Source organism: Saccopteryx leptura, chromosome 1 (assembly GCF_036850995.1).
Source record: "Saccopteryx leptura isolate mSacLep1 chromosome 1, mSacLep1_pri_phased_curated, whole genome shotgun sequence".
Taxonomy (NCBI): domain Eukaryota; kingdom Metazoa; phylum Chordata; class Mammalia; order Chiroptera; family Emballonuridae; genus Saccopteryx; species Saccopteryx leptura.
In genome coordinates, this window is record NC_089503.1 from 7,000,713 (window position 1) to 7,016,905 (window position 16,193).

At 47.5% G+C, this 16,193-nt stretch overlaps 1 protein-coding gene across 2 annotated transcripts; it reads left to right on the plus strand.

The window, feature by feature from the left end:
• The first annotated feature begins 13,289 nt into the window (after window positions 1-13,289).
• Window positions 13,290-16,193, plus strand: MRPL11 (mitochondrial ribosomal protein L11). Of its 2 annotated transcripts, none has more exons than XM_066358358.1 (5): window positions 13,290-13,562; window positions 13,969-14,064; window positions 14,488-14,581; window positions 14,669-14,828; window positions 15,905-16,193. In XM_066358358.1, the coding sequence occupies exons 1-5, from the start codon at window positions 13,518-13,520 to the stop codon at window positions 16,008-16,010; spliced, it is 501 nt and encodes a 166-aa protein (XP_066214455.1). In that variant the 5' UTR covers window positions 13,290-13,517; the 3' UTR covers window positions 16,011-16,193. The 2 variants fall into 2 exon arrangements, with proteins under 2 accessions (XP_066214455.1, XP_066214446.1); XM_066358349.1 differs by having other exon boundaries at window positions 13,295-13,640.

A 16,193-nucleotide genomic window follows, 5' to 3' on the forward strand; every position in this document is an offset into this window, starting at 1 on the left:
GCTGCCTCGTCACGGGGACACCCGCGGCCGAAGGAGGGGGACAAGTGCGAACCTCCACGCTCCACCCCCTACCCCGATGCCCCACCCAGTTGACCCCACCTCCAGGAGAGCCCCGCCCATCCTAGACTCCGCCCCTTGCGGCGAAGTTTAGCCCTAATCTTCTGAGCTCCGCCCCTTCTTGGGAGACCACGCCCCGTCTACGGACTCCGCCCCTCACTGGAAGCCCCGCCCTCCGCTCTCTCTTGAGCTGTCAACTACAGTCGTGGGTTTGGCAACTCCTGGATAGCCCAGTTTGGGCTCCCCAGATCTCCTCCTCATTTCTGGGGACTTCCGGGTTCTCCCAGAGACCTGGGCGTCCCCTCCTCCACGCAGTCTAGGACCTTCGCGCGGGACAGGAGGTCCCTTTCCCCACTTTAGGCTGGGGACTCTCCACCTCCCGCCTGACACCCCACCTTCCACTTGGGAAGCCCACAGAATTAAGAGGAGAGAGCGGGGGCAGGAAGGAGAAGGAGAAGGAAAATACTAGAGAAGGCGGAGGAGGGGGTGTGCGTCAGCTGGAGGCGGTGGGAAGCCGCTGAGTTTGGCTGGAGTCGCAGACCTATCTTCCAGCCCAACTCGGCCACTTTCTCGTTGGGTTACTTCTGGCCCGCTCTGTGCCCCCCGGTGTCCAGAACCCGTCCCCCCACCGCCCACCCGCCAGCACGCACACACTAGCCGAGATGCCGCAAAAGGAACGGAGATCTTTGAGTGTGGGCAACCCTTTCTGGGGCCTGGGGAAGGTACTATGCACTGTACTTTGAGTGAAATAAGCCCTTTTATTGCTAGGAGGAAGGCACAACAACCACCCATTTTAAGGATGAGAAAACAGATTTAAAACCTGACTTGGTCATGGTTATTTTGCTAGAAGGAGCCAAGAATGGATCTCAGCATGTGACTCCAAAGTCTGGACTCCTAACTTCCTTACCTTGTGAGGGGGCTCAGAAGTGCAGAGCAGGAGAGACCCAGAGGTGTAGCAGAAGAGATCCCTGTAGGTCATTATCTCTTGGTCAGTTTAGAGCCATAATCAACAGCTGGGTGAAGCTCAGAGGATGGTCTCTTAACTTGCATCTTTAGAGCGAGTGTGTGTTCTATTGAGGGAGGTTGTACAGAGGAGATGGCTTTTGGCCTCCATCATGAGAGATAAGTGAGTTTGCCCACATATTCCGGAGAGGGGACATCCTTTCACCACCCCCAACTTGTTGCTTGTGAAGCTCCCAGGCTCAAAGGACCCCCTGGGCCCCACCACATTCACACACTCTACTAACTCCCCCACCTATAAATAGCCCAGGATACCAACTGCTTTGCCAGCTGTTCCAGGGCCCCATCAGCCAGAAGAAACAAGAAAGCTGCCGACAGCACGTCCTTTAGAGACAAAGGCACTCATTAATCAAAGAGGAACTCTCTGAGAGGCCACCACTGAGCAGGCTGGACTGCTGGGCTGCCAGCAGCAGGCCAACCAAATCCTGCACCACAAGACAGCTTCCACCCAGGAATACCACAGTATGCTCTCTTCCTCGCCAGGAATGCACTGCCATGTTAGGACTCAGGGACACTGGGAATCTCACCCCCCTCTGCACTCCCAGCTTCCGGCACATTGCCTGCCAGAGCCGGTCCTCAGTGACTGTGCTGAGTGACTATTGGATACCTCAGTTTACAAATGAGAGAAATGAAGTGTGTTTTGGGGGAGGCAGGGGGAAGATACTTGTCCCAGATCACAAAACAAGGCAAGTATGGAGCTGTCGTAGAGCAGTGAGATCAGCTGGACTCGGAGCTGACTAGTGGGCACAGCCAGACCTTAAGGGGCCTTTGGGAGCCTGGGGTGGCCTGATCCCAGCATTGTCCAGATGGGAGAGAAGAAAGAAGAGTTGGGATACCACCAACAGACACAGATGCCCAAATTTCAGCCTTGGTTTCTGGCTCTAAGTTCCATGCTCTGTGCCAAGAACTCCAGCTTCATCTCTCCAACCTCAGTTTCCTTATTTATAAAATGGGAATAATAATATCTACTTGTAATGGGATAAACATTTGCAGTATTGTTCTAAAATCCCTTTGTTCAGCTCCTCTCTTGTCTCTTTTCAATCTAGATCTTGACTCTATTGCTTCAAAAGGGGGGGGGCAAAGAAAGGAACAAGATACAACCTTTAATTCTTTAATTATTGGGTTTAAATATCCAAAGACAGGGGCTGGCATAAACGGTTTGGAAGAATATTTGAGCATCTGGTTGAAAAAGAATGTTGAAAAACAAAACAAATAAAAAGCAACAACATCAAACTCTTTCTGGGCTAAGAAGTTTGGGTAGAGAAGGAAGAGTTAAGATGCCTTGTTGTAAAAGGGAGAGTTGGGCTGGGAAGAGATAGAACCCTCAGATAGATGTGGGGTGCCAAACCCTATTCCTTCAAAGAGTCTGAATTTGATTGGATCCACTTATGGAGCAATTTATGGTCCAGGACATTGTTGAAAATAATAAAGAACTCAGCTGACAATTAGTGGAGATTAATAGTTGGTTGTGGTCAGGGAAAGAGTCAGTCAAGAAGAGCCTTGCTCAAACCACTGTCGTCCCAGGCAACTGTGGGCATATCCAAGGCTGCATTCCCTTAGGACCAAGGACAGAGCCTTTTATACTCAAGCTGTGTGTGAAGAAGCAGATGGACTTCACTGAAATAATCCAACCACTCACTAAATAAGCAGAAAACAATAACAAGCCCTGGAGGACCAACACTGAGTTCTTACAATATATTACTTAAAACTTTCAGTTCCCCCCCAAAATTATAAGTCATGCAAGGAAGTGGGAAAGGATGACTTGTAGACTGGGGGCAGGGGTGGAAAGGAGGCAGGTGTTGTCAGGACGCAGGATGTGGGGAAATTGCACCCCAGCCATGGGATTGTAAAATGGTGCAGCTACCTAGGAGAACAGTCTGGCAGTGCTCAAACAATTAAACATAAAGTTACTACATGACCCATCAATTTCACTCCTAGGTGTATCCCAAGAGAAATGAAAACATATGTCCTCACAGAAACCTGTCCACAAATGTTTGTGGCTGCATTATTTATAATAGCTGAAAGGTGGAAACAACCCAAATATTTGTAAATTGTTTATTTATTATTTTGTTTTGTTCTTTGTGTGTGTGGCAGAGACAGAGAGAGTCAGAGAGAGGGACAGATAGGGACAGACAGACAGAAAGGGAGAGATATGAGAAACATCAATTCTTTGTTGCGGTTCCATAGTTGTTAATTGATTGATTTCTCATATGTGCCTTGACCGAAGGGCTACAGCAGACTGAATGACCCCTTGCTCGAGCTAGCGACCTTGGGCTCAAGCTGGTGAGCCTTGCTCAAACCCAATGAGCCCGCGCTCAAGCTGGTGACCTCGGGGTCTCGAACCTGAGTCCTCCGTGTCCCAGCCCAACGCTCTATCCACTGTGCCACCACCTGGTCAGGCTCGTCAATTGTTGAATGAGTAAACAAAATATAGTATAGCTATACAGTGCAATATTATTTAGCCACAAAAAGAACAAAGCACTGATACATGATACAACCTTGAAAACACTGTGGATGAGTCCTTTTTAAAAATTTATTTATTGACTTTAGAGAGAGAGGAGAGGGACAAGGAGCGATAAGTATCAGCTCAGAGTTGCTTCACTTTAGTTGATCATTGATTGATTACTTGTCATATACGCCTTGACCTGGCAAGTCCAGGGTTTTAAACTGGCAATCTCAGCATTTGAGGTCGATGCTCTTTTCACTGCACCACCACAGACCAAGCAAATCTTGAAAACATTATGCTAAGTTAAAGAACTCGGTCACAGCCTGACCAGGCGGTGGCGCAGTGGATGGAGCATCGGACTGGGATGCAGAGGAGCCGGGTTCAAGACCCCGAGGTCGCCAACTTGAGCGCAGGCTCATCTGGTTAGAGCAAAAGCTCACCAGCTTGGACCCAAGGTCGCTGGCTCAAGCAAGGGGTTACTCAGTCTGCTGTAGCCCCACGGTCAAGGCACATATGAGAAAGCAATCAATGAACAACTAAAGTGTCGCAATACGCAACGAAAAACTAATGATTGATGCTTCTCATCTCTCCGTTCCTGTCTGTCTGTCCCTGTCTATCTCTCTCACTGACTCTCTCTCTCTGTCTCTGTAAAAAAAAAAAAAAAAAAGAACTCAGTCAAAAAAGACAACATATTATATGATTTTATTTATAGGAAATGTCAGAATAGGAAGATCTATAGAGACAGGAATTGAATGGGGCTGGGACAGGTGGCAGAATGAGGTGCGAAGCAAAAAGGTACAAGTTTCTCTTTCAGGTGATGAAAATGTTGCAAAATTCACTGTGATGATGGTTACCTATATCTGTGAAGATGCTAAAAACCACTAAACTTGTACACTTTAAATGGATGAATTGTATGATATGTGAATTAAATCTCAATATAGCTCTTAAAAAAATTAAAAGCCAAACACATACAGTAGAATTATGTTGTATGCGCCCATTGATATAAAGCTGAGGAATATCCCAAACTAAGCTGTATTGGTTCACGATGCACAATTAGGTGGTAAAAATAAAGAAACTCAAGGAAGTTAATAGTATAAAAATCCCGAGGGCGGATGTACTTGGGAAGGAGCCGTGGAGAGCATTGGGATGCTGCTGTCCAGGGTGCTGCTCAGGTCCCCGAGTGAGCGGTAATCTCCTGAGGACTCATTCTGTAACACAGTAGTTTGTTAAAGCGGTCCATTTACGTTGTATGTGATTTCTGTTTGTTTATAATGTTTTATAAGAAGAAGAATGTTAGAAGTACAATGAATTGGTTCTACCAAACTCTCACCTCTGCAATTTGAATGGGTAAGGATTTGTTTCAGCTAAAAGTTTGGCAGGTAGAGTGTGGTGGTGAAGCCTTGACAGTCATGGCCAGAGTGAGTGAAGAGGGGACAGAAACAAAGGCGGCCAAGGAAGCCAGTGAGAGCACATAGGGTGGCAGGGCAGGTGCACAGAGAGAAGCAAAAAACATGGGAGGGGGCTGGAAGGGGTTCCTCGAGCTTCAAATCCTGGTAGCCTTCTGGTTTGGTCATCTGCCCATCCATCCACAGTGGCATTAAATGCCGACTTTGGGGCATCCCAGGTGAGCCTGCTTCTCCCTAGTCACGAAGATGCATCCCAGCAATCATGTTTATCTCTGTGACATCATCCCCTGGCTACAACAGACAGAAGGGGGTTGTCAACCCGACTCAGGCTGGGCCAATCACATTCTATCTGTTGGGAATTTGGAATGGAGATTCAGAGATAGCTATTTTCTTCCCTGGGTTGGAGAATCATAGACCTCATCTGTGGTGGACATGGGTTTGTTATGAATAACAAAAAACTCTTCTTTCACTGTTATGACTTTTTTTGTGTATTTTTCCGAAATGAGAAGCGGGAGGAGGCAGACAGACAGACTCCTGCATGCACCCGACTGGGATCCACCCAGTATGCCCACCAGGGGGGCAATGCTTGGCCTATCTGGGCTGTTGCTCCACTGCAATGCAAGCCATTCTAGTGCCTGAGGCGAAGGCCATGGAGCTGTCCTCAGCTCCCAGGCCAACTTTGCTCCCATGGAGCCTTGGCTGTGGGAGGGGAAGAGAGAGATAGAGAGAAAGGGGAGGGGGAAGGGTAGAGAAGCAGATGGGCGCTTCTCCTGTGTGCCCTGGCTGGGAATCAAAACCTGGGATTTCCACAGCTGGGCCGACGCTCTACCACTGAGCCAACTGACCAGGGCTCATTGTTATGACTCTTATCACTTAGAAAATTCCATTTTAGGAGCTCTGTTCTAGGAACCAAGACAAACACCAACTATATACAGTATTTTTTATTATAAATCACAATACCAGCCCTGACCAATTGGTTCAGTGGTAGAGTGTTGGCCTGGTGTGTGGAAGTCCCGGGTTTGATTCCTGGTCAGAGCATACAGGAGAAGCAACTATCTGCTTCTCCACCACTCCTCTTCCCCCCCCCTTTCTCCTCCTCTCTCCCCCCTCTCCCTCCTGCAGCCATGGCTCATTTGAGCAAGTTGGCCCCAGGTGCTGAGGATGGCACCATGGTCTTGCCCCAGGTGCTAAAATAGCTCAGTTGCTGAGCAATGGAGGAGGCCCCAGAGAGGCAAAGCATTGCTCCATAGGGGACTTGCTGGGTGGATCCCATTCAGGGCACACACAGGAATCTGTCTCTCTGCCTCCCCACCTCTCACTTAGTAATAGTAATAATAATAATAATAAAAATCACAATAGCACAATGACCAAGGATGTCAATGTGGCTAGAGTGGAATGCGGAGGGAAAAAGGAGGGGTGGTCAGACGGGGATGAAGAGAGGGCCAGAGTACATCAGGCCCTATGGGTCAGGGTAAAGAATTAGGACTTTACTTGAGTTCCAGTGGAAAATCATTGGAATAGGTGAGTGACATGATGACAGTGGGGTCCCTCACTAGCTGAGTGACAAAAATCCTACTGTTGCTTTAGGAAGATCCCTCTTGGCTGCTAGAAGAAGGTATGCATAGGAGCCAAAACGGAATGTTATTAGGATGCTATTGTCATCCAGCTGGAAGGTTCTGGTGCTGAGTCTAAGATGACGAAGGTGGAAGCAGAGGAGATAATATAGGCAAGGGTCATTGTATTTCTTCCACAAATATTTCCCAAAGACCTACCGCATGCCAGTTCCAAGGTCAGGCCTTGGACATAACAAGAATGAGCAAGATGTAACATCAGTTTTAAGGGTCAAACTGCAGTGGCTTTCTACTTGGTTGGAAATTGGGCCATGAGCATTAGAAAAAAATAGATGTTTATTGTGACCCAATACATATACACAGACACACAGAGAAACACAAGTTTCGTGAGAACATTTATCTTGACTCCATGTGATGTACTCTGTTATTTTCTACTATATTTCATTAAAAATAATGGTTGAACTCATGAAATAAAATTTATAACTCACTGATAGGTCACAATTCTAATTTGAAAAAAGCCCTACCTTAGATCAAGATGGCAGCAGGTCTGTTTTCTCCTGAGGCCGCTCTCCTTGGCTTGCAGGGGCTGCTGTCTGGCTGTGTCCTTACATGGTCTTTACTCTGTGCATGTCGGTGTCCTGATCTTCACCTGTAAGGACACCTGTCAGATAGAGTGAGGGCCAAACCCTCACTAATTAGCTAATGATGTTGTTTTAGCTAATCATCTCTCCTCTTTGACAGCCCTATCTCCAAGCTGGCCTGATAGTTCTGTGGATTAGAACATTGTCTCGATACACCAAGGTTGCAGGTTTAAGCCCTGGTCAGGGCACATGCAAGAATCCATCAGTGCATACATGAATAAGCGGAACAACATATCAATGTTTTTCTCTCTTTCTTTTTCTTTCTCTCACTAAAATCAATCAACCAATCAATAATTTTTTAAAAATTAAAATAATGACCCTTCTCCAAATAGTCAAATTTTTGGTGCTGGGAGTTAGGCCTTTAAATATTACTTTTGAGGGGTAGATAATTCAGTCCCTTCCTGAGGGGTAGGGAGGCAGAGGGAGTTGGAAAGAAAAGGTGAGAAAGTGTGTCCAAGGTGAAGAGATTAGTGAGATTATATATACATAACACAGAGATCCAGATAACAGCACAGCAAATCCCAGAGAGAAGAGAGGAGGGAGTTAGGGGGAGGGGGACAAAGGGAGTATAAATAGGGACATGGGAATGGGGGTGAGGGTGTTATATTCAGTGGGACACTTGAATCCATGTAAACACAATAAATTAAAATTAATTTAAAAAAAAGAATATGTGTCCAGGTCTACCTATGCACAGACAGGGAGGCACAAGAAAGTGCAGGGTGGCAAAGAAGTGTACATTCTGGTGTGGCTGGAGGATATGGTGTGAGGTAGGGAGTAGCAAGTTGGAGAAGTTGGCAGGAGCTAGCACCAGGGCCTTGAATCCCATACCAACAGGTGTGGACTTTAGTTTATAGAACAATGGGGCTCAGCAGCATCCCCCGAGGCACTAGAGGAGGATCCCAAAGAGCTGGATTTTAACAAGTGTCTCAGCTGGACCAAGATCCATACTCTGGGGAAAGAAGCTGTAAGTAACATTGACAACTTTTAGACAGGAGCCTGGCATGGGCTGAGTTAGAGAGGATAAATTGGCGGGGCAAGAATGGAGGCAAAGAGGCCACAGAGGGGGCTGTCCTGAGTGTCCAGCCAAGAAAAGATGAACTCTGAACCAACAATAATAATAGTTAATCCCTAAGGAGTCCTTACCATATGCACAGGCCAGGCCTGAGCTGAGCACCCCACCTGGGTAATCTCATTAAATTCTCTCAACAGTTCTGTGTGGAAGGTATCTTTATTATTCTAATTTCACAGTTAAGAAAACTGAGGCCCAGGAGGCCCCAACTCACACAGTGAGGGAGAAATGTGTATTGGGAGAGGCAGGAAATGAATGTCAACCCCCTGTCTGGGCAGTAACAGAGGGGATGGCAGGATTGGAGGGAACTGTGGGAATGTAAGTTGGCAGGACTTGGGGACAGGTTGAATGTGGAGGCTGACGGAGAAGAGTAAACAGTACGTGGGCAGTTCTAGACCCCTAATTTCTCATGTCTTCCATCAGAGGTTGAAGGGAGCTCAGCTCACTCCTCCATCTGCTTGCCTTCTTTTCTGTCTGCTCTCTCGTGCTGTTCCGGGGGGCTTTCAGGGTACCAGGTGTGTGACAGACAGATACAGAAATTTCTTCTCAACTTCATCTGTTTCTCTTGGTGGAAATTTGAAACTCTGGCTCTTACTCCAGCAGAACGTATCTGGTACCCAGTGCTGTCTGTTCACACAGGTTCCTGTCAAGATGGCCTCACTGGACTTTCTCCCTGGTCAGCCATTCCCCGCCCCCCGCCCCCCAGGACTGGGAGCTTCTCTGCTCTTTCCATGTCATGCTTCAAAGCACACAGGCATTTCTGTCAAGTCTCTAACTGGTCACTACACAGCTGTTCCCTCCCCAGGTTCTTGCTCCTTCCTCGAGGAATGGGATTAGCCGCCCACGGACCCCCAGCCTGAACCACGTTCCTGGGATCCATTAACCCACCTGGAAAGCAGGGTCCCAGGGTTTCCGGCTGGAACCTCCTACACTTCTCATCACTCCACCTCCCTCTCTTCTTTCTCCCGTAGCCCAATGACTCTTTTTATCTTGCATACATTGGGGTCTGCAAAACCCCACTCTGCAAACATTTTGTCCAGGCTTTCCCATTTTCTGTGGGTCAGAGGCTCAGTTTTAGTTTGAATCCTATTTTTTCACTTTCTTTTTCTTAAACTATTGACCTGTAGCTGCACAGAGGCCTCATTCTGCTGGATCCTCATGACTCTGTGGTTGCTTCTTCCTGGTTTCCTTTGTTCACTTTTTCCTCTCTTCATTTTTTTTTATAGAGACAGAGAGAGAGAGAGAGAGAGAGAGTCAGACAAGGACAGACAGACAGAAACGGAGAGATGAGAAGCATCAATCGTTAGTTTTTTGTTGCGCATTGCGACCCCTTAGTTGTTCATTGATTGCTTTCTCATATGTGCCTTGACCGTGGACCTTCAGCAGATCGAGTAACCCCTTGCTCGAGCCAGCGACCTTGGGTTCAAGCTGGTGAGCTTTTGCTCAAACCAGATGAGCCCGTGCTCAAGCTGGTGACCTCGGGGTCTCGAACCTGGGTCCTTGGCATCCCAGTCCGATGCTCTGTCCTCTGCACCACCACCTGGTCAGGCTCTCTTCACTTTTTAAGTGTTGAGTTTTCTCTTCCCAACAGTGGGCAACCTTACCCCTGACCCGGGCTTCAAGGAACATCAGTTTCTATACTACGGATGCCAGCACTTCCGTCAGCAGCTCAGGCTTCTGTCCCAGACCAGACCCTGTAACTGGGTGTCACACAGACACCCCTGTGTGCTGGCCTCAGCCTATGGAGAATCAATGTTGTGGCTGGACCAGGTCCTGTAGTTCTCATTATGATGGCAAACTGCCCTCGGTGATAACCATCAGGAAACTGGGGGGGGAGGGGTATTAGTCACAGGTCCTGGCAATTACATGGTGCATCTGGGGCCAAACAGCCAGGTTGCTGGCAGGTGGAGGGGGTGGGGGAGCAGGCCTGGGATTCTGCTGTTATTGGGGTTGAAGATGAGACCTTAGGGTTTCATGGGCTCACTCTTTACTGGAGAATTTAAAACATAAAAGCTGGAACTTAAAGTGTGGGAAGAGAAAAAACTGGTGGCCCAAACGGTTGATTATCGAAACCAACCAAGGTCTCTAAAACAAAGGAGCCTCAAGGAAAGGGGGACAGCCTGCCCCATATCTAGGGGCTGGCAGTGTGTGCATTCCTGAGAACCACCTTTCAAGTAGATGTGTTAGCAGTCAAAGCTTAAATCAGGTATTTGCCATTACAAAAAAGAAAAACCAATTGTCAGGTTTTACACTACATCTCCAAACACAACTCATCATCTCCGCCCTACGGTACAGCTCCTCTGTCTCAACATTAAAAGTGAAAGGCCTTGTCATTTATTTGCCCAAACTCCCCATGCCAGAATCCTGAGCATCACGTTTGATGCTTCTCTCCTTCTCCCCTCACAAATTATCCATCAAGCTCAGAGTTCTGTTGATTGGCAAAGCAGTCATAAGAGTGGTTAAGTGCACAGATCCTAGAACCGTAATGTCTGGGTTCAAATCCCGACTCTGCCACTCTCTAGCAATGTAAGTTTGAACAAGGGACTGAAATTCTCTGTGCTTCAGTTTTCCCATCTGTAAAGTGGATATGATACCTCATAAGATTGTAATAAGATTTAAATGAGTTATTATTTATTAAGATGGAGACAGTTCATACTGCACAAGCAATGGTTGACTAAAATAAATTCTATCTTCTAAGTATCTTCTTTTTTTTTTGTAGTTTTCTGAAGTGAGAAGCGGGGGGAGGCAGACAGACAGATTCCCACATGCACCCAACCGGGATCCACCCAGCATGTCCACGAGGGGGCGATGCTCTGCACATCTAGGGCATTGCTCCACTGCAACTGGAGCCATTTTAGCATGAGGCGGAGGTCATGGAGCCATCCTCAGCACCCAGGCCAACTTTGCTCCAATGGAGCCTTGGCTGTGGGAGGGGAAGAGAGAGACAGAGAGAAAGGAGAGGGGGAAGGGTGGAGAAGCAGATGGGTGCTTCTCCTGTGTGCCCTGACCAGGAATCAAACCCAGGACTTCCAGAGGCTGGGCCAGGGCTAAGTATCTTTTGAATTGATCCTAAGCCAACATCATCTGTTGACCATTCTCCTGTGCTGGGCTCAAGGATCCCCCTGTATCCACTCTTGCCCTCCAACTCCTCTACATACCCAAGCCAGGGACACCTTCTCAAAATGCAAATATGATGCAAATGCTTAACACTCTTCAATGGCTTCCTACTGCACACCCCTACTTCTTAACAGGGCTGACAAGGCCTGGATGAGCTGGTCTTATTGACATGTACAACCTCATTTTCACCACCAAACATTCTGAACTCACATGTTTCCCAAGGTAGACTAGGAAGTTGCTTCCTTATTATCTGTAAGAGCCAGGATAATCAAAACTGTCTTTTCATTGAGAGGAAGTGGAGGGAGACATTAAAAGTGAAAAGCCTTGCCATTTATTTGCCCAAATAAATGACACCTAACGGAGCCCAAATTGTCCCAGGCTACATTTCTGGCTCCCTGAGTACCTGCGATGCCCATCTACTTCCTAATTCCCTCATTCAGAAAGGATTTATGTATTCATTTGTATATAAATTTGTAAATAAAGGCTAGGCAGTGTGAACAATCCAGATATAAATCACACTCAGCCTGGCTTGCTCTGGGCCAGGCCCTCTTCTGAGTGCTTTCCATGAATTAACTAATTTCTTGTGAGGCAGGTAGTATTATTAGCCCCACACTACTAGCAAGGAACCAAAGCACAAGAAAGTTAATTGTCTATCCAAGGTTTTACAGCTAGTAAATCAAAGGGGCAGTTTGGTCCCAGAGTCTTGATCAGGGGTCCCCAAACTTTTTACACAGAGGGCCAGTTCACTGTCCCTCAGACCGTTGGAGGGCCAGACTATAAAAAAAACTATGAACAAATTCCTATGCACACTGCACATATCTTATTTTAAAGTAAAAAAACAAAACGGGAACAAATACAATATTTAAAATAAAAAAACAAGTAAATTTAAATCAACAAACTGACTAATATTTCAATGGGAACTATGCTCCTCTCACTGACCACCAATGAAAGAGGTGCCCTTCCAGAAGTGCGGCGGGGGCCGGATAAATGGCCTCAGGGGGCTGCATGTGGCCCGCGGGCCGTAGTTTGGGGACCCCTGGTCTTGATCAAGGCCAATAAGTTGAGTGTTATAAAGAACTTGACAGACTTCAGAGGCAGGAACAATCACATTTAATTAGAGGGAGTTTAATGTGAATTCATAATTTAAAAGATCTCACATTTTACGGTTGTTTTACATGAATTATCTCCTTTTCAGATGAGGCACAAATGTCACAAAATCTAGAATCAAGTAATCTTAATATTTGTTTCCCAGTTCTGCCACATTCAGGGTAGGTATTCATGGACCTGTTTTTTTGTGTCTCAAAGTTCTTACCTGTAAAAAGGGTATAATAAAACATGCCATTGTGAAGATTAAATGGATAATGCCCTTAGCACAATGCCTGGCATGTAGCAAGTACTCAAAAGACAATAAAAGTTATATGGTATACAGTAATATGATGGACACAAATGACGTACTGAACAAGATCTGAGCCTGTTAAGCCTCACAACAGCTCTGTGAAGATTTTGTCCTGATTGTGCAGTTAATAACTGACTAGATGTTAGGCATTGTTCTAAACCACTTTGCTAACTCAACCGTCACAACCCCTAAGGGTAGGTGCTACATATTTTAATTCCCATTGTTCAGGGAAGGAAACTAAGCATAAATGAACTTGATCAAGTTCACAGACAGCAAGAGGAGGAACCGGGCAGTTTGCTTCCGGAGTCTGTACTCGGAACCATACCACCTTTCAACAAGTGAGGAAACAGGCTCAGCAAGTAAAGAAATCCCCACACCTAAGAATGGAGATCCAGGCTCATTTCAAAACTAAGGATAATCGCCTCGACAGCAGAGGGCGCCCCGGTGCACTGCAATCTGCGGGATTTGCATGAACTGTTAAAACTACCATACCCACAATACTGTGCGGAGGTTAAAGGCCTTCTCCTGTTTAGCTGTCCAAAGTACTGCCTGTGTACTCTGTGCCCGAGCCAGTCAGGTTCTTCTCCTATTTTCAGATGGCAAGTAAAAGTTTTCTTCTTCATATCACCCTCTTTGTCTTACTAGTTAGAGAGCGGAAGGATCGAAATCACTTTGCTCTTCGTTGGCCTTATCTGCCCTAACCTAAGGAGAGGACCCTTGACCTCTGACCTAAGATGGCGGCGCCACCTCTTTTGAAGTTGATTTGAGGTGAACTAGGCTGTGAATCCCACATCATGTCGAAGATAAGCCGGGCCACTCGGGTCGTCAGGAAGCTCGAGGTTGGCGGCGTGATACGGACCATCGTGCGGGCGGGCCAGGCCATGCCTGGGCCCCCACTAGGCCCCGTCCTGGGTCAGGTGCAGTCGCGGCTAGAACCCGGCGTGGGAGGTGCTGGAGGGTGGGAACTGGTACTCCGGTTTGGAGTGGGGGCTGAAGAACCAGGGTACCCACACGCTTAATACCTTTGCGTTAGTTACACAGCCTCTTGGAGGCTCAGCTTCCTCAGTCCTTCCCCAGCTGACTGTTATGAAGATAGAGAGGGACGATGCATACGAATCGTCTGGCACCTAAAGTCGTAGTTGAATCTGAGAGGAGAAAAGAGGATGGAGAGAGACGGAGGGAGCTATCCGGGTGGTAGAAAGCCGTACCTTCTTCCCTATACTAACTGCTGTGCTTCCATCACAGCGAGGCGTTTCCATCAACCAGTTCTGCAAGGAGTTCAACGAGAAGACAAAGGACATCAAAGAAGGCATCCCGTTGCCTACCAAGATTTTTGTGAAGGTGCAGAGTAGGGGCTTTTCACACACACACCCCACGCTCCCTAAACCCTGGGGCTGGTCGCCTGGGGTTGCTACCCAGTTCCTAATTTGAGACAAGTCTCTTCCTTTTACTAGACCCTTCTTCCCTTATTTACTCAGTGGAGACTAGACTATCTTTTCTGAGCCTGCCCTGCCATATTGCAGGTCTTCCATTGGCCCTTTCATTTCATAGGACTTCCTGAGCAGTGTTGGGCCTGGGATAGAGGTGACAGGGCTGTTTGCTGCAAATTGATTTTTCCTGTGGTTTTGTGGTCTGTTGAGGGACACCATTGGATGGTGACTCAAGGCAAGGGGAGACAGAAAGTTAGAAGTTCCTGGGTTGGGGCAGCAGGGGTTGGGAGAGCCTGGAGGAGACAATCTCATATATATATATTTTTCCATTAAGCCTGACAGGACGTTTGATATCAAGATTGGACAACCCACTGTTTCCTACTTCCTGAAAGCAGCTGCTGGAATTGAGAAAGGGGCCCGGAACACAGGTAAGGGTCAGGGTAGGCACCTCGAATTCTGGGGGGCTCTGGAAGGAAGCAGTGACACCTGGAGAGCTACTTGTTTCTTCTTTCCAGGGAAGGAGGTAGCAGGCCTGGTGACTTTGAAGCACGTGTATGAGATTGCTCGTGTTAAAGCTCAGGACGATGCTTTTGCCCTGCAAGACGTGCCCCTGTCCTCTGTTGTCCGCTCCATCATTGGCTCTGCCCGTTCCCTGGGCATTCGTGTTGTGAAGGAGTGAGTGTCCTGGGGAGGTACAATGTGAGGAGAGGGCCTGGATAGTTCTTGGCTTTGGGGCGGAGTTGAGAGAGCTCATTAGTGGGAGAGTCAGCTTTTGAGTCAAAGGACCTTAGATTCTTGGGAGTGTGGAGTCCCGTTCATTCATTTGGAATACACTTATTAAATACCTGTTGTGTGTTAGATGTTGTTCTGGGAAATAGATGGAACTAGGAACAAGATAACCATGCTTAGGCCTACCCCTAAGGAGCTCGTGGTCCAGAGATGGAGGCAGGTCCATCAATGGAACATTAGAAGTGAAATGGGCAGGGTTGATAACAGGAACTACAGATGTTTTAAGAACAAAGTGTAAGACTCTTGATTTTGCCTGGTGTGTCAATGAAGACTTTGTAGGAGAGGTGACAGAGACCTGGAAAAGGAAGTCGAGGACTAGGAGCAGGCATTCCAAGATGTGAAAAGATCCTGTGAAAGATGGAAGGTGAAAGAGTGAAGCAAAGAAGTATATGATCTGGTATATAATCTGGCAAAAGAGGCAGAATAGGAAACAGTGTGAGAGGGGCGAGGCCCACAGGGGCCCCTATCATTGGGCTTCAGACACCTCAGGAATGGTTTCTCTGAAGTGAGATGTTGGGTGAGAGGGTGGCTGGCCCGGACAACAGGGGCAGCACTCAACCTTTACTGGCCTCTTGCTGCTGGTGTCAGTTGTTTCCCAAGAGAAGTGGGGTTAAGCATGGAGCAGGGATGGGCTTCATTTTTCTCAGATCTTTTCTTTTACCGGGAGTACAGAGATGAGTCAGTGTGATCCCTGTGCGGGGGGAGACACACATGCCCAAAGACTTTGTTGTACAGAGTGTTGTGGGGCACAGAGGAGGGGCCAGTGAAACTGGACAGGGAGAGAGCTGTGGCCTCAGAGGAACAGTAGGGCTTAAAGAAGGGAGTAGAAGACAGAGGAGGTGAAGGTGGTAGGTGGTTTTCCTGGCAGAGGAAACATGGGCAGAGGTGTGCGAAGCCCAGGGGCAGAAAGGGTCTGAGACAGTGACGCGGGCTGCTCACCATCTGTTTTTCTGTACCTGCAGCCTCAGTTCAGAAGAGCTGGCAGCTTTCCAGAAGGAGCGAGCCACATTTTTGGCAGCTCAGAAAGAGGCGGATTTGGCAGCTCAGACAGAAGCTGCCAAGAAGTGACCCCTGCCCCGCACAGTCCAGGATTTTGAAGGGGGCCGCTGGGAAGGCTGTGCAGAGGGGAGGAGGTGAAGTAACATCAACCTGATTATTACGTCCTTGGCTTTAGATTATATATTTTTACACATATGGTTGTATCCAGGGTTGATAGGTTGTATCCAGCCTAAATAAACATCTTGTTACCTA

What these genes read in the sequence shown, in the direction of transcription:
- MRPL11 (XM_066358349.1), top strand. Translation starts at nt 13,518, where the DNA reads ATGTCGAAGATAAGCCGGGCCACTCGGGTCGTCAGGAAGCTCGAGGTT. An exon ending in TAGGCCCCGTCCTGGGTCAG is followed by an intron (nt 13,641 to 13,968) that starts GTGCAGTCGCGG and finishes CTTCCATCACAG; the next exon opens with CGAGGCGTTTCCATCAACCA. An exon ending in GGCATTCGTGTTGTGAAGGA is followed by an intron (nt 14,829 to 15,904) that starts GTGAGTGTCCTG and finishes CTGTACCTGCAG; the next exon opens with CCTCAGTTCAGAAGAGCTGG.